Below are 25,857 nucleotides of genomic sequence, written 5' to 3' on the forward strand. Positions count from 1 at the left end.
AAACAGTTTAAAATAATAAATTCTAAACAATCAGGATATGTTTATCCCATGACTGAATGAGTTCAGTAGTGACAGTCAGGTGTCACTGGATTCAGACAGGTAAAGAGGATGGGGAGGGAGTTTGGGGGGGGTCTCTTCTCCCAGGCAGACCAAACAAGTAGGCTCTTATCACTGAAAGTCAGGAATATATGCTGGAGTCCTGATCTCTCACACAGTTTGAGGTGTTTCACAATCTGCTTTGCTAGCACCTTATGAACTGAGCTTCAGGACCATTTACACTTTTTCTGTTTATGTGGCAGTGATGATTTTCTTTTGTGGGTCATGGAGCTTGAACTCACCTTGGCACTGTCCTTGAGCTCTACAACTCAAGGCTACCGGCCCTACCCCTGGCCCTGGGCATTTTCCCTGAGCTCTTCAGCTCAAGGCTACCACCCTATCCTTGAACCAAGCCCCGCTTCTAGTTTTCTAGAAGTTAATTGTACCTAAGAATTACAGGTCCTTTTGTGACTGGGCTGGCTTTGAACCTTGATCCTCAGATCAAGCTTCCTGAGTAGCTAGGATTACAGGTGTGAGCCACCATGCCCGGCGGTAGTGAAGACTTAAAGGTAGGATTTCATGCATTGCTAGGCAAGCACTCTACCAGTGAGCCACATTCCCAGCCCACATGACATTTTTTTAAGGAAGGGGTGAGGAAAGACAAAGAGGGTGAATTAAGATGCATTTGTTCAACTAACACATGGTAATTGAAGACAAGGGGAAATATCATGGTAAAATAGTGTAGACTTTACAAGATGTTCAACCACCTAGGTGCTGGTATCTCCTATGTGAAATGTTTACTACTCAGAAGGCTGAGATCTGAGGATCACATTTCCAAGTCAACCCAGTAAGGACGGTGTTGTGAGTCTTATCTCCAATTCATAACCAAACACACCAAAACAAGCAAAGTGGAAGAAGAGTTGTGGCTCCAGAAACAGTGCTCTGGCCTTGATCATAAAAGCTCTGAGAGAGGCATGAAGTTTGGCCTTGTGGTAGAGTGCTTGCCTAGCATGCATGAAGACCCGGATTAGATTCTTCAGTACCATACATATAGAAAGGCCAGAAGTGGTACTGTGGTAGAGTGCCAGCCTTGATGAAAAGTCCAAGGACAGTACTAGGGCCCTGAGTTTAAGTCCTAGAACTTGCAAAATAAAACAGCTCTGGGTCAGCTCTCACGCTTAAATTTAAGCTATAGACACACCGAAAAACATTGTTAACCCTATTACAAGAGTATGTATCTACAACTAGTGACATATTTGAACATTTATCTTTTTTGTAAACAAAACTATCACTGCACAACTTGAGTGACTGATCCAGTTCACTGTTTTTAGTGGTTCAATGGAGATATTCCACTGACTTTCCTGCCAAAATTGGACTGAAAGGTCATTCTCTGATGTTGGCCTCCAGAGAACCTAAGAATTTAAGTGTGAGCCCTCAGGAATGGGGTGAAGAAATCTTTTCTCTCTGAGAAAAAGTTTCTATCAAGACTTTACTCCAGGCTTTCTAGCCTGCCATAATTGCAATATTCCTTTGAACTGTTCAAACAGGCCATTAAGTCCTGGCCTGGATGACATTTACAAGATGAAGTTATTGGACTTACATTATCAGAGTTGGCTAGGTTGCTAGTTTATTCCCTCTCCTTGCATTGTTCAACTGTCTGCCTGTATACAGATGATTAGAAAAAAAAGAGGTACTTGGAGGCACCCTTAGCCTTGGCTTTTCTACTTTTACATCGCGCGCACACACACACACACACACACACACACACACACACACACACACACACACACTTTGTGACACATTCTCCCATTTTTATACATGGATACTTTCTCAGAAGGGATGGTTCACAGACTCCAAATCTCCTACCTAGGACTATAATATAAGTGGAATCAATAGGCATGAAACTAAACATCCCAGTTATTTAAGGAAGGCTTCTTCGAAACCAGGCAAGAGCCTTGAGCTGAATTGCTCAGGGACAGCACCCACATCCATAGCTCAAGCCCCACAACTAGAAAAAAAAATCTACTAACTAGAAATGGTCAGGAAAAAAAAGGAAGACCCTAAGAGGAAAAATAAGTGATATTAAAGGTTTTCTGGTACAGTTTTTGGTTGTTGTTGTTATTGCCAGTCTTGGTGCTTGAACTCAAGAGCCTGGGCACTGTCCTTCCTTGGGTTTTTTCTCATGGCTAGAGCAACAGCACTTGAGCCACAATACCACTTTTGACTTTTTCTCTATATATGGTACCCAGGATGGAAAGTGGGGCTTTGTCAACGTTAGGCAAACATCCTACCACTAGACCAAGGTCCTGGACCCTCTGGTACAGGTTTAAATGGTAAAGGTAGCCTCACAAATGATTGAGCCTGAGTTTAAACCTGAGGACCACTCACATGAACAGTAGAAGCAATAAAATCTTGAAAATATTCTATGTAGGCATTGGAATGTAGTTTATGGCCTGTTAGGTAAACAGGCCTTTACTATAAACACTCCTTATTTTTCTGACCAGTTCATAGGTCCATGCCAAGTTTCAAGCTACTATGAAGGACGATGCGACCCACATCTGTAGATCTTGAGTGATGCCTTCACAGAGACATATCAACACACAAAATTTGGCAAAATATTTCAGTATACTTTAAACGGCAGCATTAGAAATGAAAAACTCATATAATGACCCATTAAGATTCCAGAAGGCGGGCCGGGAGTTTGGCCTAGTGGTTAAAGTGCTTGCCTAGCATGCATGAAGACCCAGGTTCGATTCCTCAGTACCACATATATAAAAAAAAAGCCGGAAGTGGTGCTGAGGCTCAAGTGGTAGAGCTCTAGCCTTGAGAAAGTCCAAGGACAGTGCTCAGGCCCTGAGCTCAAGCCCAGGACTGGCAAAAAATAAAATAAAATAAAAAGATTCCAGAAGGCCAATATATTGAACGTGAAGAAGATGTTCTTCTGACGTGTTTAAGCAGCTCTTCTACTGTGCTCGCCTTACTGATTACACCTCATCTAAAGGTCACTCATAGCAGTAAATGAATTGATTGTAAAGCTGGAGCAAGGTGAAGAACCATGGATAAGGAAGCCTCAGAAATAATTTCACAGGTGAGTTAATGCATTTTGCATAGAGATGGTGGAGCCAGAGCCCAGTAGATAAATACATTTTGTGTAGTACTGAGCAGTAATATTCCTAGTTCCCCTGAATTCTGAGTGTGGCAGGGAACTAGGTGATCCATCTTTTTAAGACTTGTGATTCAAGAATTCACAGAGTCATACAGAACTTTGTGTGGGAGCAGAAGGAGAATTACAATTTTTTTTGTCTCTTTGTGGCAATCATTCTGAAAGATCAACAACATTAGGAAATATTGGGTAGGAAAATTTCATACATGATATTCAGTCCTTGAGTACATGGTTTCTCATGGCCTCTTTTTGTGACCTGAGCTATTGCACATGAAAATGGAGATTATAGGGCATATTTAAATGTATCGACTTGAACTTGACAGTAACTATAATCATACAACCTAATAATTTCCTTCCTTATAGAAAATTCCTCAGGGGCAAGGAGATCAGGAAAAACTGGGATGCTTTCAAGATTAGCTGTGCAGTGTAACTTTCTTTTTTTTTTTTTGCCAGTCCTGGGCTTGAGCACTGTCCTTGGACTTTCTCAAGGCTAGAGCTCTACCACTTGAGCCTCAGCACCACTTCTGGCTTTTTTGCTATGTATGTGGGGTACCGAGGAATCGAACCCGGGTCTTCATGCATGCTAGGCAAGCACTTTAACCACTAGGCCAAACTCCCGGCCCCTGCAGTGTAACTTTCATTGTTCAAGGTTACATTTTGGATATATTTATTCCTAAGGGTTTTACTGTTTATACTAGTATAAACAGAAATGACTCCTTACATTATTTCTAAGTTGTAAATTTCTCACATATGTAAGTCCACCTTTTATACAATTACTATATTCTGTTAATTCACACAGAACTGTTACTGACTCCAAAAATTTGTAGTGAATTCTTGTGAGTTTCTAAATCAAAGATAATGCCAGCTTTGGGAGCCAGTGGCTGCTGCCTCTCATCTTAGCTAATCGGAGGTTAATTTCTGAGGACTGCAGGTGGAAAACAGCCTGGGCTGGAAAGTACATGAGAGTCTTGTCTCCAATTAACCATCAAAAGGCCAGAAATGGAGCTGTATCTCAAGTTGTTGAGCTCTAGCCTTGAGTGAACAAGCTCAAGGACCACACACAGTTCCCAACTTTCACCCTCAGGATGGCACATAAAGTTATCTGCAGCTTTCTGAGAAGCCAGCTGTCTGACCAGATGAATGCAGAAACCCTAGAAGCATTATGTAGTATAATTTATACATATTATATTTATAAATCAAATGCCCTGCCCACCTCCAGATGCACACTCAGCATGAACTGTCACTTACGTTCTAGCAGATGATAGATAAGTGCTCTTTCTAATCTTCACTGGAGGAATCAAGGAGTTAAGGAGGAATGTTCAAATATAGTGCATATGCTGCCCTCAGATAAAACTTCTCAGATGTAAAAGGAATCTAATTTTCTTTTGGAGAAAAGTCCTGTCAAGACTTCTTTGCAGGGGGAGTTTGTCCTAGTGGAAGAGTGCTTGACTAGCATGCATGAAGCCCTCACTCAATTCCTTGGTACCACATACATATGAAAGATGGAAGTGGTGCTGTGGCTCAAGTGATAGAATGCTAACCTTGAGAAAGTCCAAGAATAGTGCTCAGGCCTTCAGTTCAAGTCCCAGATCTGGCGGAAAAAAAAAAAGACTTTCCTTCAGAGCCTCTGCAATTACACCTGCCAGGAAGATCCACAAGGTACACTGGGGAAGGTTTTCAACAATGACCAGAATGCCAGCCTGAGTTTTGAACTGGTCACCACTTCAAACCAGCTTTGAGTGTTCCACAGAGCAGATTTCCCAGACAGCAGCCTGATGTGTGGCATGCATGCTCAGGGATAGAATGGAATGAGGACTGAAAGAAAGAAGTCAGCCTCTTCCTTCAAGGCCAGCTGCCATTCAAACAAGGAACTGACTGGGAAGGCCAGTCCTACGGCTCTGCATCTCCAGAAGGTTGGAACAAAAAAGGCTGTGTGAAAATTTGGCAGGATCTTCCTGAAAGGCAGCATCTGAAGGCTGAGGCTGTAGCACCCAGAAAAGCCTATCATTAGGAAAGAGCTCCTTTCTGCTGCACCCAGGAAGGAGAAATTTCCTTTAAAGGAAGAACAACTAGCTAGTTGACAATCCTTGAAGCACCAATCCCATCCATCACTTCCTCCTCTTCTTTACGCTATTGCAGAGAAAAGAATTAAACCTGCCCCATGAGCCCATCCACACATGGCAGGTAGGAGTTCCCAGGAGCATCCAGCTCTTGCTCTTCTTTCTGCTCAAAAGGCTGCTTTACTCAATCAATACTTTCTTGTTCATGTGAATAATTTTCTTGAAAGCTCAGGCCAAACTAGCAGTTATTTTTCACCTTCTCTCTGGGTCTCTAAGAAGTGAAAATCAGGACTTCTCTGGCACCACAACTGAAATATGAGGGCTTTCTTTAGTCAGGAGGCAATCAAGAGCTCTTATCGGCCTCCCCACAAAGATTCTTCAGGAGAGCTGCACTTGGGGAGGACACACCCCCTTTGCCTGGGACTCTTCCAACATAGAACCCCTGAATCAGAGAGGCTGCAAAGGACAATGCCATAGCATTAGGAAGTATTTACTCACTGACCACTGATCACATCACAGCTGGCAACAGAAAAACAATTATATTCTACAGATGGAGAAATTAAGGTCCAGAGACAGAGATGGTAGGTGATGAACAAAGCCAGCAAGTCAACAGCAGAGCTGAGGATACAGCCCTGGCATCCAGACCCTGATATTGATACAGGATAGGAACTGAAGAAAGAAAATTCAAGAAGGAAAAAACACATACAAGATGCAGAACTAAACAGGGAAAAGGCTAGGTTGACTATCAGGATTTGAACCTGGGGTTTAAGAAAGAAGCTTGCTAATGTTTTTCAGATTCTGAACAGTTAAAATCTACCATAAAAATCAAGCTGACTCCTCTTGGCAGTTTCCAACAACTAACTAGAGGACTTGTTACTCTCCAACTGATTAGCCCTGTGGCAAAGAGCCCTCTGTGCTCGAGAAACCAGAACAGACAGTCAGCAGTCTTATACTGAGGAGAAAGGAAAACCACCAACCTCAAAAACTTAGCCTCTTCCCTTGAGGTCAGCCAACAATCAGTCACATTTGACCCTGACACACAATTTATTGTCTATGGGACCAGAGAAACCCCATAAGCAATTCTTAAATGTCTCACTATATGAAGCAATTTAAGCATGAATAGACTTGCCAGGAGATGAAAGAGTTGGAGTGCTGTTGAATGAGCAGCAAAATGGTATTCAGAAAGGTGAAAGAAGGGAAGAGTCAGTTAAAGACTTACAAAAGTGAGCCAGGAGCACGGCCCAGTGGTAAAATACCTGCCTAGCATGCATGAAACCCTGGATTCAATTCCTTGGTACCACAGACACAGAAAAATCTGGAAGTTGTGCTGTGGCTCAAGTGGTAGAGCACTATCCTTGACAAAGCCCAAGGACAGTGCCCTGAGTTCAAGCCCTAGGACTTTCAAAATAATATTGTAAAAGTTGGCTCAAACCTGTAATCCTGTGTTCTCAGGTAGCTGATACGTGAGGATTGTGGTTCAAGGCAAACCTGGACAGGGAAGTCCATGAGACATTTTACTGTGTTCAATACTAGGTGTTTTGCTCATAGCTACATCTCTACTACTTTCTACTAGTGTTTGATTGCAGGTAAGAGTCACTCCTGTAATCCTGAGTGCTCAGTTAGCTAGACTGTGAGGATTATGGTTCAAAGCCAGCCTGGGCAGGAAAGCTCATGAGACTTATGTGCCCACTGGTGGTTAATTAGAGATAAGAATTTCATGGACCAGATTTCAATTCTCCCTCTAGTGCCCTTGGCTACCCTTGAGCCTCTTATCTCCTATTAACCACCAACCCCACCCCTTAAAAAACCAAAAAACACCGAATTTTCACTGTGGCTCAAGGTGTGAAGCTTGCTCAAGCAAGAGACAGAGACAGAGAGAAACTGGAAATGTGATTTAAGAGTGCTTGCCTAGCATGCATGAGGACTTGGGTTATATTCCTCAGCATCACATAAAGAAATGGTAATAATAAAGTGATGTTATGTTCAAAGAGGAAGAAAGAAAATCTACCCAAACATCAGTGAAAGGCAACATAATTGAGATTTCTAACAATTTCTAAATTCTTAGGAAATAAATAATTCCTACATACTAATCCTTGAGAAAGAAGAGGGGTGGGAAAAGAACTTCAAAGAGACTGGATAGGCCTTCTAAATAGGTCTTAAAACCTGCACCAAAAAACGACAATAAATGAAAAGGATAGCAAAGAAAATCCATTAATCATAGGTTTTTTTTTTGTTGTTGTTGTTGTTGGATGTTTTTGTAAGTCATGGGGCTTGAACTCTGGGCCTGGGCATTTTCCCTGACCTCTTCAGCAGAAGGCTCCGCCTTACCCCTTGAACCTCAGCCCTATTTCCCATTTTCTAGTGGTTAATTGGAGATGAGAGTGTCATAGTGTTTAGTGCCTAGGCTGGCTCTGAACTGCGAGCCTCAGATCTCAGCCTCCTGATTATAATTACAGTTTTAAAAGTCTAGACTCACACCCGTAATCTAAGCTGCTCATGGTGGGTGAAATTTGAAGATCATGGACAGGAAAATCCATGAGACTTGTTTTAGTGAGTGCCAGGTATTTTGTTCAAGGGTCCAATAATACTACTTCCTGTCTCTGGATGGTTCATTGGAGATAAGAGTCTCATGAATTTTCTGACCCAGGCTGGATTCGAGCCAAGATCCTCAGATTTCAATCCTCTCTGTAGATGCCTGGGCTACCCATGGGACTCTTATCACATATTAACCACCAAAAAATGACAGAAGTTGAGCTATGGCTCAAGTAACAGAGCCTGCTATAAAGAAGACGGGGTGGGGGGGAGGTGAGGTGGGGAGTGAGAAAGAAAGAGAGAGAAAACTTTAGGGAGAGTGGCCAGGCCTTCAATTACAAGCCATAAAATTCACTAACAACACCATCAAGAAAAAAAGAAAAAACAAGCAGAACTATAAAGTTAAAGGGAGGCAAAGAGGAATCTATTAAAGATTTTTAGAGACTCATACCTGCAATCCAAGCTGCTCATGGTAGGTAGGTGAAATCTAAGGACCTTGGTTTGAGGCCAGCCTGGGCAGGAAAATCCATGAGACTTGCTTTCATGTGTTCTTGAAGTAATGGTGTTTTGTTAAAGGCTAGAGCTCTACTACACGAGGTCACTGTTTTAATTTTCACTGGGATGCCACTCTCTCTTTAGGCCATCTTGAATCAAACAGTAGATGGCCATAACTTCGGCGAAAGCCTTCTGCATTACTGATTGGCAGATCTGAGCTTCTGTGTACCCCATGGCACACATGGCGGTGACAATGGTTGGATCCAGTTGGCGGGGCAATGGTTCCTCTGGATACAGGGAACTTTCCTCAACTCAAACCATGGGTGCACCAAGATCTGCTGTATATCTGTCCTCTGTTTCAGGTCTACTGTTAAGAGCTTCAAAAGGATGCTAAGCCCTTTTGCAGTAAGGTAAAATGGCACCTCGTAACTGCCCTGCACAATTTGTGTAGTTAGCCTTTTGAATGTGGTCATTTCAAATGGGAATTTTCCCGTCACCATGAAAAACAAGATGGTGCCCAGACCCCAGAGGTCCACCTTGAAGCCATCAAATGGGGCACGGAATATGAAGGCACCACATTTTTCTGTAAGCAACTGCCCCAGGGCAATCTTGACACTCAGCCCCAGGTCACCGACTTTGGCATTGCCATGGTCATCCAGTAGGATGTTGTCAGGCTTTAGGTCACGGTGTGCAATTCTGTTCTGGTGTAAGTAAACTACGGCACTGATGATCTGCTTCAGAAACCTCCTGGCTTCATCCTCAAAATGATGGCGGTGTAAGTCTGTGAGCCTTGCCAGATTTCCAGGACCAGGTGTATCTCTCTTCCTGGATCACATGGGGATGGTGGAGATTTTTAATAATATCCACCTCATTTTCCACCCTGCTGAGGTTCCCTCCTTCAGCATTTTCACTGCCTCCTAGCTGTCTGTGAAGTGGTGATAGGCTTTCAGCTCCACACCATAGCTTCCACCCCCAATGATCTCGTCGGCTTCATATTGCTCAGAAAAGGTCTTCTCCAACATGACAGACTATGACATGTACTCAAATGTGCCTGGCTCCATCTTAAGATAGAGTGTCAGGGAGACAATCTTAATTACTAACTTAGATACATAAATTCAGCAGAAGTAAATCTTAATTTTTACTCAATAAATAAGGCAGGTAGCAAATCTTAATGGAAATGAATGGAATCCATGTGATAAGCAGCAAATCTTAAGTAAAATTAGATTAATGGAAATTCCCAAACCCACACAAACACAAAGCCTCCCTCTGACTTCTGCCCCCTAAAAGAAAGAATTTACCTAGCACTGATTTTGTCTAGCAGGTCAGCCAAAGGAGACTGCTCAGCACTGTAACTATCAAAGGTATCATAACTACCTAACTGCCTTTAATAACCCCTGCTGGGACCTCACAATGGCCTATGAAAGCAGTGAGGAAATGGACCAATCACAAGTGAGCCTACTGACAGCAGGCAGGAATGGACCAATTACAGCCAGGCATGGATCCCTTGAGCTCATAGTCCTTGAGGACTGATGTCAAGGACTCCAGGTGGATTGCTATGGTGATCATTAGCCAAGCACAACCCTCCTTCTCCTGGGCCATGGGATCTTAGGACTTGCTCCTCAAGAACACTGTCCATGTGCTCCAGGCTTAAGGACCTGGGATTCTTGTGCGTAGGTCCTGGGGCTTTCTCCAACTATCCTAGTATTTCCCTTTTAAAAATGTGCAATTAGGGGCTGGGCATATGGCTTAGAATTAGAATGTTTGCCTAGCATGCATGAAACTCTGGATTAGATTTCTTAGTCCACATAAACAGAAAAAGCCAGAAGTGGTGCTGTGCCTTAAGTGGTAGGTGGAATGCTAGTCCCCCACAAAAGAAGCTCAGAGACAGTGGCCAGGGCCCGGAGTTCAAGCTCCAAGACTGACAAAAAAGGAAAAAGGAAAATTAAAAGGCTACAAGAAAATAAAAGATGAATCACAAGATAAACCCTGAGAATAAGAGAAACTTCAAACTGGCCTCTGAGACATAGGAAGTGTTGCTAAGTCATAGAAAGTGTTGTCCAAGAAATACTAAGCTTGGGGTTGGGGGAGTATCAGGAGTGAAGCCAAATGTAGGGTGCTTTTCTCTGGTTTCTGTGGATTTCCATCCTTGCATGCAGATCTTTCCTTTTATGCAGGTTTCTCTGCACTGCTTCACTGGGTCAGTGGCCTCTCTCCATTCTCTCCCACTTCCCTTGGTGGTAGAAATATGAGCAACTTCTGGTCCATATCCACTTCCATTAGGAGTCTATGGGGTAAAAGGAAACCTGATTTCCTATAAAGTTCTTGCTTTGTAAACCAGAGTTACTGGGTTGATATATTCAAATTGATGAAGAACAAAGGCTAGAAGAGGGGGCTCAAGTGCCAGATCCTATGCCAAGAAAGAAGGATCTAGTTTGAAACAAGAGGTAGTTACTACCATCTATGGAGTAAAATAAAACATCCTAAGGACAGTACTCAGGCCCTGAGTACAAGGCCAACCACAAAAAAGCAGGAAAGAAATGAAGGGCAAGGAAATTGAACTGTCAAATCACAAGTTCAATAACATGACTCATGCCTATAATCCTACCTACTCAGTTGTTGAAATCTGAGGATTGTAGTTTGAAGCCAGCCGGGGAAAGAAAGCCCATGAGATTTGTTTATGTGAGAGCTTGTTATAGGCTTAAACTTATAGTGTCTTTTTGTCTTTTTGGGTGGTGGTGTTTTCTGGCCATGGTACTTGAACTCTGGCCTGGATGCTGTCCTTGAACTCTTAAGTGCCACAGTGCCACCCCTTGCTCTTGGTTTCTATTAATTTCCATTGGTTTCTCTTTATTTTCTATTAACCACCAAAAAAAAGGAATAAGTTTTGTCATGGCTCAAGTAGTAGAACTTGCTAGCCTTGAATCTGAAAAATCTGCAGCTTTGAAAAAGACTTGGAAATTGGGTTTCAGGTCTGATTGTACTCCCTATAAACTCTGATGTAAAAAATCTTTGACAGTGATCATGCCCTGAGATCAAGCCCTATCACAAGAACCAAAACACAACAAAAGAAGCCTTGAATTAAAACAAAACACCGAACTCCGAGGTTCAGTTTTGGCTCTAATGATACTCCCTGAAAGGTTGAGGAAAAAAATATTTTGGACAATGATCAGGTCCTGAGTTCAAGCCTTAGCACAGGAACAACAAAGCTACCCTAGGCACAAAAGAAGCTGAGACTCTTATCTCCAGTTAACCCCTAGAAAATGGGACGTAGGGCTTGGCTCAAGTGTAGGGTGATAGTCTTGAGATAAAGAACTCTGGGACAATGCCCAGGCCAAATTCAAGCCCCATGACCCACATACACAGAAAAAGCCAAAAGTGGCACTGTGGCTCAGAGCACTAACCTTGAGCAAAATGTGTCCAAAGACAGTGCCCACACCCTGAGTTTCAGCCCCAGGAATGGCAAAAATAAAATAAAATAAATAAAAGGGAAAGGCACAAGTTTAGTTGTGGCTAGAATAGTAGAGCTTGTGAGCCTTGTAATAAAAACAACAAAAAAGAAAAGAAAAACAAAAAGACAATCCTCTAGAAGAGTCAAGCCCTAAGTACCAGCATAAAAAAAAAAATCCTGAAGTTGAGTTTTGCCTCTAATTGTACACCAACTTGCTTTGAGGGTAGGGGAGAAGAAACAACTTCTGGATTCTGGATTCTAGATTCTGCCCAGACTCAGAATTCAAGCCCTAACACACAACCAAAAAAATTTATTTTTTAGAAGAACCAGGGCAGGCACCAGTGCCTCACACATGTAATCTTGCTCATCAATCTGAGGGTCATGGTTCAAAGTCTGTCTGGACAAAATTTCCTGTGAGACCCTTACTTCTAATTATTTCTCAAAACCAAGAAGTTGCACAGTGTTGCAAAATGGTGGAGTGGACTGCTAGCTTTGAGCAAAAGAGCTCAGAGATAGCTCGCAGGCATTAAGTTCAAGCCTTACAATGGGGGCAAAAAGAAAAAAAGAGAAAAAAAAGGCAAGTAGTTGACCTCTGGTCCATGTTGTAGAGCCTCCAAATTTTTTTAACTTTTTCAAAATTTTTCATTTTTTAAGTATCCCCGTTTATTGTGTTGAGTTGGCCTTGTACAGAAATTAATAGCCGTATTAGCCTAGAAATGTTAAACTTATTTTTCTTCATTTGTACAGGGGTAAACATACTATATTAAATATGTAAGGTCTTGTCTATGTGGGTTTGATTATAGAAACTAATAAACTATTCTCTGAATAATGAAAAAAAATTCTTTTTTTTAGCAGGCCTGGGGCTTAAACTGACCTTGGGGTTTCTCAAGGGTAGCACTCTACTACCTGAGCCACAGCACCACTTCCAGCTTCTTTCTGTATATGTAGTACCATAGAATTGAACGCAGGGCTTCTTGAAAGCTAAGTGACCCTCTAACAATAGGCCACACTACCCATCCCAAGAGCTTCCAAATTTTGAGCTTAAAAAATAAAGACAAAAAAATGAGGGTGAGTAGTTCATCTCTAACAACAAACTAGATGACACGAACTAAACAAATATAAAACAAAGCAACAGAAAAAGTAAAATAAATATAAAAAAGGTGAAAGAAATGAGCCAATTAAAGATTTTTACATCACGGCTCACACCTATGTCCTACTTGTTCAGATAGCTGAAATCTGAGGATTGTGGTTCAAAACCAGCCTGGGGGCAGGGATTTTGGCCTACTAGTAGAGTGTTTTCCTAGTATGCACAAAGACCCAGATTCGATTCCTCTGTAACACATACATAGAAAAAGGCAGAAGTGGTGCTGTGGCTCAAGTGGTAGAGCTCTAGCCTTGAGAAGGTCCAAGGACAGTGCTCAGGCCCAGAGTTCAAGCCCCAAGACTGGCAAAAAAAACCAAAACAAAACAAAAACAACTTAGGCAGGCAAGTCCATGAGACTTGTTCCAGTGAGAGGCAGTGGTGAGCTTGAACTTGCTATGTTTGGTTCATGACTAGAGCTCTACTACTTCCTGCCTATTGCTGGTTAATTGAAGATGAGAGTCTCATTCCCATAGGACTCCTTTTAACCACACTCCCCCCCAAAAAAAATTCTGAAAGAGGTTGATTTCTCAAATTGTCCAAGCTTCCATCCTTGAGAAAAAATTAAAAACAACAACAAAACAAACCAACGGGAAAGTTGGGGCGTCAGGCCCTGAGGTAAAGCACTAATATCAGTACAACTAAAAATACATATAAAAACAAAGAGAGACAGGCTGGGAGTTTGGCCTAGTGGTGGAGTGCTTGCCTAGCAGCATGAAGACCTGGGTCCACATACATAGAAAAAAGCTGGAAGTGGTGCTGAGGCTCAAGTGGTAGAGCTCTAGCCTTGAGAAAACCCAAGGATAGTGCTTAGCCCTGAGCTTAAGCCCAGGACTGGCAAAAAACCAAACCAAAACAAAGAGAGACAGACACAGAAGAAAAAGATAACAGAAAACAAAACAAAAAGGAAGTGATAACCTGCAAGTAATAGCACCTGGCAGACTTGGAGAAATCTGGATTTTGTTTTTCCTGAAAAAATGTTGTTTTAGGCACTCTCTCAGTTTCCTCAAATAGCCAACATCCTGCTCACCACCCCTGTTTTCTTCTGGAGCTACAGGCTCTACCATCATGCTGTGTCTGCTCCAAGGGAAACACATTGCCCTATGAGGTGTTCCAGGCCGAAAGTAAGAGCAGCCAGGGGTCTTTGCTGAGCATGTTGGGAGCCCAGCAGCAGGAGCTATCTGCACAGCCTCCTCTGACAGCTGCTTACAGCCTTACCAGTCATATCTCTTAGGCCTTATTCCAGGCTCCTTGCAGCCCTAACTCTTGGTAGCCTGCAAGACTCTGTTCTCATTCTGGGGCTGTGCAGAGGGAAGAGATTTTGAAGCTGTGTTCTCCTCATGGCTCTTTGCAGGGAGGAGCCTTGGAGGGCAGCCACTGACTCATGATATGCCATGAGGCTGTGGCTGGAGCTCCTCTGCAGAAGGCAGGCAGAGAGGCACTTCTGCCTGTCTGCTTTTCATCACAGACACTGAGAGGGCAATGGCAACGAACAAATTTCCAGTAGGAAGGTGGAAAGGTTTGGGACAGTGGCATATGGCTAAATACCCCAGTCCAGGGATTGAGCTGTCACAGGGCTGACTCTCTCTGACTTATGGCCATCTTTAATGAAAAAGCAGGTGGCTATCACATTATCAAAGGATCTGTGCAGAACTGATGTGCAGATCTGAGATTCACTGTACCCCATAGAACATATCCTGCTCACCACTGCTTGGGCAGGGGCTCAACCAGATACAGGGAAGCTTCCTCAACTCCATCAAACCACATGTGTGCCATGGCTTGTATATCAGGCCTCTGCTGAGGGTCTAAAATTAAGAGCTGGAAAATGACGTGACATCCTCTGGCAGTCAAGTGCGGTGGCACATCATACCTGCTCTCGACAATCTCTGTGCAGAGCTGGTTGGAGGTGCTCCCTTTAAATGGGAATTGTCCCATAATCATACACAACAGGGTGGTGCCCAGACACCAGGGCTCAGGGGCTCAGAACACATAGGTACCACGAAGATCTGTGATCAGCTGTCCTGGGGCAATCCTCAGGCAATCCCATGCCAATGGAAGGACTGCAGCGCACTTCCTATCTGCTTCAGCAACCTCCTGGCTTCATTGTCAAAAAGCTGGCATGATGCTTCGATCCAGCTCTGCAGGTTTCCCTTGGTGGCCATTTCCATCACCAGGTACACAAGTTCCTCTCCCTGGATCACTTGATCACCCTGATCACATGGAGTGATTCAGAGCCTTCACAACGTCCACCTCATTTTCCACCAGCATGGAGTACTCTTGTCCCCAAGATTTTCACTGCTACCTTACTGTCTGTGACATGGTGATAGGTCTTCTTCACCTACCCAAAGGAGCCATAGCCAATGGTCTGCTGTTCATGGTGTTGGCTGGCAAGGTTGTCCTCCTCTGTGGAGGAAAATATAGAGCATGTGCTATCTGTTGACTCCATTTTCCCATGGGAAGCAGGAGTCAACATGGTTCTAGAGCCCACACCTGTCTTATTGGTCACCATGGACTGCTAAGGTCACAGATTCTTCCTTATCTCCCCAAACTCCTGGCCCCCATCAGCCAGTGCCCACATCAGCTGGTGCCTAATCCGATGGCCTGCTTCTGGACTCTTTTCTGGATATGGACCCAGAGGACACCATGGTCTAGCAGGGCCTCTGCAGGTGTCCCCAAGACACCTACCAAGAAGAGGACAGGACACAGAGTCCAAGTTCCAGACTTATGATGGTCCAACCCCTAACTTAAGATCCAGGCCCACAGGCTGGTCCTGCAGTGCCCACCCTGATCCAGAGGCACCTGATCAGTCCACCTTCAACCTGGATTTCTCCCTTCTGAGGCTGGTCCCCAGCGCCCCACTGCAGCCTCCTTCTTCTGTATCCCAGACCAACCAGCAGAGAGGGGAAGCAGGTGCACCACAAAATCCCTGCCAGCCCTGAGTGCCAGGCCTGGAACCACCAGTTCAAAAACCATGTTCACTCCCCCTGTGGGCATCTAGCTGAGGATGCTAGAGGTCTTTTCAAAGCCAATGTGGGAATAGCATAACTCACAAAGCTAGGATTTGAGGTGTTGGTTTGTTTGCTTGATTTGTCTTTGGACACTGCCCGTTTGTGTCACTGCACAATTGTTAAACTGACTGACTAGAAAGTCTGGAAGTATCCCTCGGCCCACAAATGTTGTGCTCCAAATCTATCTACTCCAAGACCTTAAGTTACCTGTTCAGACACTTTCCCTACAGAAACCCTCAGACAGTAACCATCCCCTCTACACAATATTTTGGCTTCAAACATCAGCTTGAACAGTTTGTGTTACAAACTCACTTTTTCTCCAGTGCCCACCATTGCATTCTTTTAATCCATATTAAAATAATTATTGTGCCAGGTGCTAATGGCCAAGGCCTGTTGCTAGCTACTCAAGAGGCTGAGATCTGAGGCTTGAGGTACAAGCTTAGCCCCAACAAAAAAAAGCCATGAGACTTTAGGACTCTGATAAACAAGAAAAAAGCTCAAACTGGAGCTGTGGCTCAAATGGTACAACACTAGACTTCATCAAAACAGCTCAAGGCTAGCACCAAGAACCTGAGATCAAGTCCCATACCAGCATCATGAAATATATTATCCAAGTAATTTTTCTATTTAGTGAGCTTGTGCCCTAGTGAGCTTTTGCCCTAGTCTCTACTAATTCAATATTACATTTTTACTACTGGTAGCACTGGTAGAATTACAGCAGCCTGTAATCCTAGCTACTCAGGAGGATTGCTGTTCAAAGGTAACCAAGGAAGAAATTTCTGTGAGACTCTTCATTCCAACTAACCACCAACAAGCAAAAAGTGGAGCTGTGTGGCTCTAATGATACAGTGCTATGATTGAGGGGGAACTAAGATCAGACCCAGGCCCTGAGTTTGAGCCCCAGGATTGGCAAAGCCAAAAACAAAACATCTACCTCCCTTTGGAGACTCTGGAGCAAATTTTCTACTATGCAAACACTACAAAACATCAAACTTGAAACCATGATGATGAGCCTTCTTTTGTATAATTACTTTAGCAAAGAATTTATGTTTTTGAGTGTTGGGGTTCTTTTTTATTGTTTTGTTTTAATTTTGAATCTCAGTAGTGTTTTGGGGTTGTTGTTTTTTTTTTTTTGCCAGTCTTGGGCTTGGGCTCAGGGCCTGAGCACTGTCCTTGGACTTTCTCAAGGCTAGAGCTCTACCACTTAAGCCTCAGCACCACTTCCGGCTTTTTTTTCTATGTATGTGGTACGGAGGAATCGAACCCGGGTATTCATGCATGCTAGGCAAGCACTCTACCACTAGGCCAAACTCCCAGCCCCCTCAGTAGTGTTTTGATTTGCATTTCCTTTATGGCTAGAGATGCTGAACAGTTCTTTTTTTAAAAATTTATTTTTATTGAAATTAATAGAAGGGTTACATTATATTCGCCAGATAGAAGGTGCATTACTTAATGAACATTTCTTAAATGTGAATAATGATCATTTTTATTTCTGAGAAGTCTCTACTTGCCAGGCATGGTGGATCATGCCTGTAGTCCTAGGGACTCAGGAGGCTGAGATCTGAGGATCAGGGTTCAAAGACAGTCTAGGCACTAAATTCCATGAGACTCTTATCTCCAATTAACCACTAGATAACCACGAGTGGGGCTGTGGCTCAAGCGGTAGGGCATATCCATGAGCTGAAAAGCTCAAGGACAGCTCCCAGGCCCAGAGTTCAAGCCCCATGAGCGACACACACACACACAAAGTAGTCTCCACTTGGCTTTGTTAACTGGGTAGTTAACTGTTAGCCTCTTGAATTTCTTGACTTCTTTGTACAATCAGGATTCTAGGTCTTTTACTTATCTATAAGTGCAAAAGCCTCCTCTTAATCTGCAGGGTATCTTTTATGCTTGCCAAGGGTGTCCTTTGTCATGCAGAAACTTAGTTTGATGCAATTCCATTCTTCAGTTCTCTCTGAGCTCAGGCTAAATTATTGATGGAGCCTCTCTACTCCAGTTCCGCAGGAGCCTATGTTAGCAAGGCTTACACTCTTAGAACATCCTTTCTAGATTTGAGTCCTAATGATGGACAGGTATGACTGTCCCCATTTTATGGATAGAAAGGTCAAAATTTAAGATTTCAATGATTCTTTAAGCCAAATATGTAGTCAAAGGACAATCTGGAATCTAGATTATTCTTGTATAGTCTCAAGATAGATTAGCCCAGTGACTTTCTTCTTTACAGTTCTTCCTTACCTCTGTACCTCTGCTGTCCAATAGGATGGCAACTGACCACATGTGGCTGCTAAGCCCTATCCCTTGAGCCACTGTGACACTTCCCATTTTCTGCTGGTTAATTAGAGATAAGTGTCTCAGGGACTTTAGTGCCTGGGCCGACTTTGAACAGTGATCCTCAGATTTCAGCCTCTTGAGTAGCTAGGATTACAGTTGTTAGCCACTGGCACTCAGCCAGAGAGCCTGTTTTTCCTTTTTTTTAACTTCCAAGAAGAACTAGTAAGTTAAGAGAATAGAATAATAAAGGTAACCTAGAATGTTTTACCCAATGGAATACTTCTAAAAATTATTTTAGACAAAAATCATGGAAAATTGTTATTATTAGATATATTTTGAAAGAAGATTAATAAAAAATTAGAGATATAGATATAGATATTAAGTCCTAGTACTGACCCACAAATATTAATGGAGTCTTTTGTGTTCCTGGGAGTGTCTGTGCTATGTATAAATAGACTGCTCATTCTGGATCATATAGCAGTGGCTCTACAAAAGAATTATGAAGTGACATATAGATTTCTGATTAACCTACATAACCTTTTAATGATAATTGAGCACCATAAAGGAAGCCACACCTCCATTTTTGTTCACATCTCGATCCTTGTTCTTACTATTGCCTAGCAGTTTATAACACAGTCTGCATAACAGAAGCTGGCATACAGAACAGACATGGATTGATGGATCCTGGCTGTGAGATGGCCCCAAATACAGAAACTATCAGGATCAGGGAGATCAAAGTGTAGACCAAGGTGCATAATCATATGAATGTCTTGGGCTTCCAATGTTCTCACCTGCCTCTGCCAGAAGCCTGATGATGGTTTGTCAACCCCAGAATCTCAATGAAATTTAACTTCTCTATGCGGCAATGTCAGGAGGTTGTATCTTTAAGAGATGGCTCAGTCAAAAATGGATGATTCCATCTCACTAAACTCTCATGGGGCTAATGTTATCACTGCTAACAGTTATTCAAAGCAACCTAGGTCCCGCACTCCCTCTCATCCTAACACATACCAGGATGCATGCCCAAAGCCTCTGTGTAGGAAGCTTGGAGGCCATGCCTCCAACTGGCTAGCAAGTTGTTTACACATTCCAGCCACCACAATCATGACCTCAACAAGTATACAGCTTTATGTTTTCTGTTCTACCATCAGAAAATAGGTGGAGATGCTATTCTTTTTCCTGATGGTTGGTAGAACTGCAAATTAAACTGAGAGCCTCACACTTACTAGGCAGATTTCCAGCATGCCTCTAGCCCTTTCCCTTTTTGGTTTACTTTTCATAGAGGGTCTTATGCTAATGTTATCCAAACCAGTGAGAACCCAATCCTCCTATGTCTTCTACACATGTAGCTGGGATTATAGGCCTGCACCACCACACATTGCCCCTTCAAAGACACTATTGTTTTGGGAAAAGATGATATAGACCCTTGAGACCCTTAAGTATGTCTATTGTTGTGGGAGTAGATTTACAGGAATTGGTCTTGGTAATTTATTTAGTAATGAGATTGAATCTCCCTGAAGAATACATATTCCTTAAGTCCTTTCACCTAAACAAAATGCTTTTCTGGGTACTAGTCACTCCTATCTGAATCCTAGCTCTTTAGAATGCTGAGATCACTGAATCCAGACCAGACAGGAAAAATCTGTAGGAGTGTTATTGCCAATTAACCACCAAAAGAGCCAGAAGTGCAGCTTTGCCTTAAGTAATACAGTACAAGCCTTGAGAAATAAAAATTAGGGATAGCACCTAGGCTCTGATCAAGGCCATGGGTCCACACCTGCACAAAACCTCTAGCTAGCCCTGGTGATTTATAGTGGCAAAGTGTTCATCATACTAGCACAAGTATTCCTAGGGATTTATCTTTATAGGGAAGTTGCACTAAATAATGTAGTATTGCTGCATGAAATATGTTCTTTCTGGACCATCTTTATGTCCCAGATTCCTCCTTGGAAAAATGTCCTGATTTTGAAAAAGAAAATTTCAGTGAAGAATTTTGCCTTTGGATCCATCCCACATCCATTACTGACAAGATTTCCTTTTAAAATATGTCTAACATTTTTATCTCCGTCCCATCTCTGAATCTTCTGCGTTTACCTCCTGTCTTTCATTCACTAGAGCTGTCAATCTGGCATACCAGCCAAAGAATTTTCTTTTAGTAAATAAAATCTAACAATAGCTCAACACTACCAATTTCTGACATCCAGGACCCTTAGACTAATAAATAGCTCTTTAATGGTTCCACTTATTCCTGCTTAAACCTACCAAATTCAATAGGTTGAATTCTTTGTTGATCCATAGCAATTCAGAACTTGAGAAGTCTTTTATCCTCCATCTGGGCAGCATCTCTCACTGTCCTTTACCCCATGATAACATAATTAAAGAGATTTTGAAGATGTAACTAGTTCCCACAAGAGCTACTTATGAGTTTCTTCCAGGGAATTATCTCAAATTAAGGCCTTTCTAATGGTCAATAACTCCAAGAGGGGAAATAAAACAGTAAGGACACCCCTTCCAATGGAGAGAAGATGTTTAGCAACTAACTATGGGGACATCTAGGAGCTGACAATGATGCCTGGATGACAGGTAAGCAGAAATCACAGTCTTATAATCACAGAACATTAACACTACCAGCCATCCCTTAAGCTTGGAAGAGGTCCCCACATTCCAGGAAGGACTACAAACTGATGTGCCCTGCTAGAAACTGAGCAGCTGATCTAGACAAGCCACACCCAAACCAATGATATACAACGGTTGATGTTAAGTTAGCAAGCAACAAAATTTCCTACTTTGTCACAGCATGACAAAACAAATGTATATGTCAGCATGCTGGTGGCTCACATTTGTCAAGATTGGAGGAGCCAGATTCAAAGGTATCTTGCCCATCACACACGAATACCCAGGTTCCATTCCTCAGTACCACATATACAGAAAAAGCTGGAAATGGTGCTGTGGCTCAACTGGTAGAACTTTAACCTTGAAAAAGCCCAAGGACAGAGCTCAAACCTGAGTTCAAGCCCTGAGACTGGCAAAAAATAACAATAACTTCTACTGGAAGTAGAAGTATAGCTACCTCCAGTATTAGAGCACCTCCCTTGAGGGAAAAATAAGTAATAGCTCAAGGCCCTAAGCTGAAGCTCCCATACCAACACATACACACACACAAACAAAAAAAACCCCCAAAATTATGAATGCATCTGTTGAAGACTATTTGGTATTTTCTCTGTTCTACGTAAAACTATCATGTCTCAATCCTTTGTGCTTGAAGAAATTTATTGAATTTCTACAACATTGCTATAAAGGCATCGAACTACACAGCTACACAAGTGTGTTGCCCACACATTTTTCTATATATCATAATTGTGACACTAATTTTCCTACTAATTTAATCTACTTAATGGCAGGAAATCAATTTATTATCTTGATACTTGTCACCATGTCTTTGTTGTAATTAACTCTAAACTTATTAAGCATCAGAGGAGAAATTTACTGTACATATTCATGTACATGCCTTCATTATTTTTCAAAAAATAAAATTAATAGATTATAGCATTTTAAAAACCTTGCTTGCCATATTAATACAAGAAGATGCCGAGTAAAACTAAAGAATTAAAAATGCTCTCAATTTCTGTTTCATTTGGCCAAAGTACTTTGATATTACTTTATTTATTCATTTATTTACTTTTTGTCAGTCATGGGACTTGAACTCTGGGAATGGGCCCTGTCCCTAATATTTTGGTTTTCCATAAAGATATTATAACAAATCACCTATACCATGGAAATAAGTTCACTGAAGACTATCAATACATTCACTTAGAAGTTTCTTAATTCAAAGCTGGGTGAGGTGGCTCAAGCCTGTAATCCTAGCTACTCAGACAGCTGAGATCTGAGGATCTTTGTGCCCAGTGTGGGCGGTAAAGACCAAGAATCTCTTATCTCCAATAAACCACTAGAGAACCGGAAGTGGCGCTGTTGCTCAAGGGGTAAGGTGAAGAGCTCAGGAACATCACCCAGGCCCACAGTTCAAGCCCCTTACTGACCAAAACAAAAAGTTTCTTAATTCATTAGAGCAAAAGAACCATAAGTCCTTCCCTACAGCTATAAATAAATTTCCCATGATAAAACCTGGAACATTCTATTTCTCTCAGAGCAATGAAGGCTACCAGAAAACACATGGTGATAAGAGATGAAATAGCAGGTTTGTAATAGCTGACATTTTAAAGAAGACACCCACAATAGCCATAAAATGCATTAGCTTTACTTGGGAAGAAATACAACTCACCCCACAGAGAAAGACTCTTGGAAGGAAAAGCAGCTGAATGCACGTCTTCTCATGTCTCCATCTATGCACTGTGTGGGGCTTTCCCAGGTTCTCACTTCTCACCAGGGGAATCACCAGCAGCCAGGACTCAGGTAATTGCCAATGCTCTGCCCTCCCTATGGAAACATCACCAATGAATGAAAAAGAGAAAGTGCACTTCAGGGGGACATTAAAAAGAACCACAGTGCTTGGTAAGGGGAGGGAAATGGGGACCAAAACATGAGAAAAGGTATCAATGTTTGTGAAGCAATGCACCTTCTATCTGGTGAATATAATGTAACCCTTATATTAATTACAATAAAATTATATCAGAAAAAAAGAACCACAGTGCTTTCAGGAATACTGATGTGTGTGTGTGTGTGTGTGTGTGTGTGTGATGGTAATTGCACTTAAACTCCGGGCTTGGGAATTATCCTTTGGGATCTATCCTTTAGCTTTTTTTGCTCCCGCCTAGTGCTCTATCAGTCAAGCCATGCTTAATTTTTGGTGTTTTGGTCCTGAATTGAAGATAAGAGTCTCATGATCTTTCCTGTCCAGATTGACTTTGAATCTTGCTTCTCAAATTTGGGCCTCCTAAATAGCTAGGATTATATGCATGAGCCACCAAATGCCTGGTCAACTTACAATATTTGTCCCAGTCCTAGGGCATGAACTCAGGGCCTGGGGACTGTCTGTGAGCTTTCTCAAGGCTAGTACTCTACCACTTGAGCCACAGCACCACTTGTGGCTTTTTCTGTGTATGTGGTACTAAGGAATGGAACCCAGGGCTTTGAGCATGTTAGCAAGCACTCTACCAGTAGGCCAAACTTTCAACCCCCAACTTACAATTTTTGAGAACCATGAAATGAAGGACAGTGTTGACTTGGTCATTAAAGGTTGAGGCCCAGGCTTCTGCCTCCAAACTCAACAATTTTTCCTATCTTGGCTTGCTTTGAACTCCTGAGTTGCTAGGATAGCCCATGTAAGTCACCAAGCTATGAATAAAGGAGTAAAAAAGTACGCTAAGGGGCTGGGAATTTGGCCTAGTGGTAAAAGTGCTTGCCCAACATGCACGAAGACCCGAGTTCGATTCCTTGGTACCACATACATAGCAAAAAAGCTGGAAGTGGTTCTGTGGCTCAAGTGGTAGAGTTCTAGCCTTGAGAAAGTGCAAGGACAGTGCTCAGGCCCTGAGTTCAGTTCCCATGACTGGCATAAAAAAATATACACTAAAAACAAAAGCAGCCAGGCTTGGAGGCTCACACTTGCAAACCTTGCTACACAGGAGGCTGAGTTCTGAGGATCACTATTCAAAGCCAGCCTGGGACTCTTACTTCCAATTAATCACTAGAAAACGGGAAGTGGGGCTATGGCTGCAGAGATAGGAAGGTAATCTTGAGCTGAAGAACTCCAGGACAAAGCCCAGGCCCAGAGTTCGAGCCCATGACACCTTCCCTCCCCACCACCACATACATGCAAAAAAGCAACTAGTTCATTTAGGTGGCATTTCAATGCTAGACAAGGCTGTAGTAAATTTTTTAAAGCTGGAAACAAGTTTCATGTGCAATTTTATTATTATTAAGGTGTTGTACGGGGGATTACCATTTCAAAACTCAGGCAATGCCTACATTTCTCTTTGGGGCCTCTTCCTTCATTTTACACAGTTTCTCCCCGAAAAAAAAATTTTTTTTTGGTCAGTCCTAGGGTGTGAACTAGGCCAAACTCCCGGCCTGTAATTCTAGCTACTGAAAGATTAAAATTATTAAACACAAAGGAATAAAAGGATGTAAAGGATCAAAAACAGGCGTGAATCCTCTCGCAGTCTGGCCTTCCACCGATGCTGGGGTTCTGTTTGCGGTTGGCATCCCTTGTGGACACTGGGGACCTAGACGTGCAAGGACACAGTGAGGACCCGGGGAGCTCACCCAGTCTCCTGACGGGCACGTGGACTCTGGCGGTGCTGTGGGTTTTCTTGAGGAGAAGACGTGTGCACTCACCTCAGAGCGGGGACGGGGACGGTTCCCGGGCGGCCTCGGGCGGCGCCCACGCGGCCCCACGCCGCCCCACACACCAGGCCCGGGCGGAAGAGGCCCCACCTGCACCAGGTCGCCGCCCCGGGTGCAGAGCCAGCGAGGGCAAAGCTCTGGAGTCCCCAGGGCCACGTGAAGACGGGGAACGGAGAAACCTGGCGCCAAGGCCAGAAGAGGCCGCGGTGGCCTCTGAGCGCCGCCTTCCCTCTCTGGTGCTGGTTGTCCCTCAGCAGCCAGGGTCACCGGGTGCGCGTGCGCATGCGTGCCACTTCTCCAGGGCCCAGCAGTGCGCGGTCGCGCATGCGCGTGCGGTACTGGGCTAATCCTGCGGTGGTGCAGCTCCATTTGCAAGTCAGCCCCGAGGTTAGCAGAGCCCAGTTCCCATATGAAAGTGTGCAAAAAAGTAGTTTCAGGGGCATCTTTGAACACTATCATATAGAGTCGGAATTTGGGGCTGGCTTTCTCTCTCTCCTCTCTCCTCTCTCTCTCCAGCAGATTCACTCCCCCAAATGCAACTCCCATCTATTTCCCCCCACTCAGGACCCATGTGCTGGGACATCAGATTGCATAAGGAAAAGGACACTGCTTTGTATTCAAGAATTGTGCGGGAGCCGGGCATGGTGGCTCATGCCTGTTAAACCTAGCTACTCAGGAGGCTGAGATCTAAGGATCAACGTTCAAAGCCAGCCCGGCACAAAAGGACCTGAGACTCTTTATTTCCAATTAACCTCTAGAAAACAAGAAGTGGGGCTTGGCTCAAGGGTAGGGCAGTAGCCTTGAGCTGAAGAGCACAGGGACAGTGCCCAGGCAGAGTTCAAGCCTCATGACCCACAAAAAAAAGAAAAAAATTGTGTTGGGTGGGGAGTTTACCCTACTGGTAGAGTGCTTGCCTAGCATGCACATAGACCTGGCTCGATTCCTCAGTACCTCATACAGAGAAAAAGTCTGAAATGGTGCTATGGCTCAAGTGGTAGAGCACTATCCTCGAAGAAAGCCCAAGGACATTGTCCAGTTCCCAGTTCATGCTCCATATCTGGCAAAAAAAAAAAAGAATTGCACAACACAATTCAAATAAAATTAAAACAATTCTTGGTATAAATATTAGACAGCAGACAGCAATCATTACCAAAAATAAATATTTGCAGGAGCATAGGATAAGGGAACGGGAGGGGGAAGGAGGAGGGAGTCTCTAACACAGCAGTGTCCTCAAAAAAGACAAGTGCTCATCCTGATGCTTACTTATTGAGTTACTAAACTTAAGCATGGACACATTTTCTATTAATTGCATAGGCATTGATTGATCCTGCTAACCAAGTGCTTTGCCAATTTGAACTGTTTGTAACAGATCTAGGTGGTGTTTAAACTCAATGGAA

General features: G+C 43.1%; 2 protein-coding genes and 1 long non-coding RNA gene across 3 annotated transcripts in view; all 3 read right to left on the bottom strand.

Moving 5' to 3' along the window:
* LOC150044707 (ral guanine nucleotide dissociation stimulator-like) overlaps positions 1-25,857 on the bottom strand; it is a 358,565-nt gene that overhangs the window by 159,935 nt on the left and 172,773 nt on the right. The window lies entirely within an intron of this gene.
* On the bottom strand, positions 8,259-15,194 carry LOC150044711 (maternal embryonic leucine zipper kinase-like). The gene is made up of 5 exons (XM_090321150.1): positions 15,183-15,194; positions 14,947-15,085; positions 14,581-14,788; positions 9,585-9,638; positions 8,259-9,111 (listed from the first exon to the last, which is right to left on the bottom strand). Exons 1-5 carry the CDS (start codon positions 15,192-15,194, stop codon positions 8,484-8,486), a joined length of 1,041 nt encoding a protein of 346 aa, XP_090177276.1. The 3' UTR covers positions 8,259-8,483.
* On the bottom strand, positions 22,443-24,126 carry LOC150044712 (uncharacterized). The gene is made up of 3 exons (XR_016533047.1): positions 24,057-24,126; positions 23,301-23,449; positions 22,443-22,591 (listed from the first exon to the last, which is right to left on the bottom strand). It is a non-coding gene; the product is annotated as an uncharacterized LOC150044712 (long non-coding RNA).

Source organism: Megascapheus bottae, chromosome 29, assembly GCF_031878675.1.
Source record: "Megascapheus bottae isolate mThoBot1 chromosome 29, mThoBot2.hap1, whole genome shotgun sequence".
Taxonomy (NCBI): domain Eukaryota; kingdom Metazoa; phylum Chordata; class Mammalia; order Rodentia; family Geomyidae; genus Megascapheus; species Megascapheus bottae.

What these genes read in the sequence shown, in the direction of transcription:
- LOC150044711 (XM_090321150.1), bottom strand. An exon ending in GTTGCTGAAGCAGATAGGAA is followed by an intron (nt 14,789 to 14,946) that starts GTGCGCTGCAGT and finishes TCCCATTTAAAG; the next exon opens with GGAGCACCTCCAACCAGCTC. An exon ending in GAGCCCCTGCCCAAGCAGTG is followed by an intron (nt 9,639 to 14,580) that starts GTGAGCAGGATA and finishes TACCTTTGATAG; the next exon opens with TTACAGTGCTGAGCAGTCTC.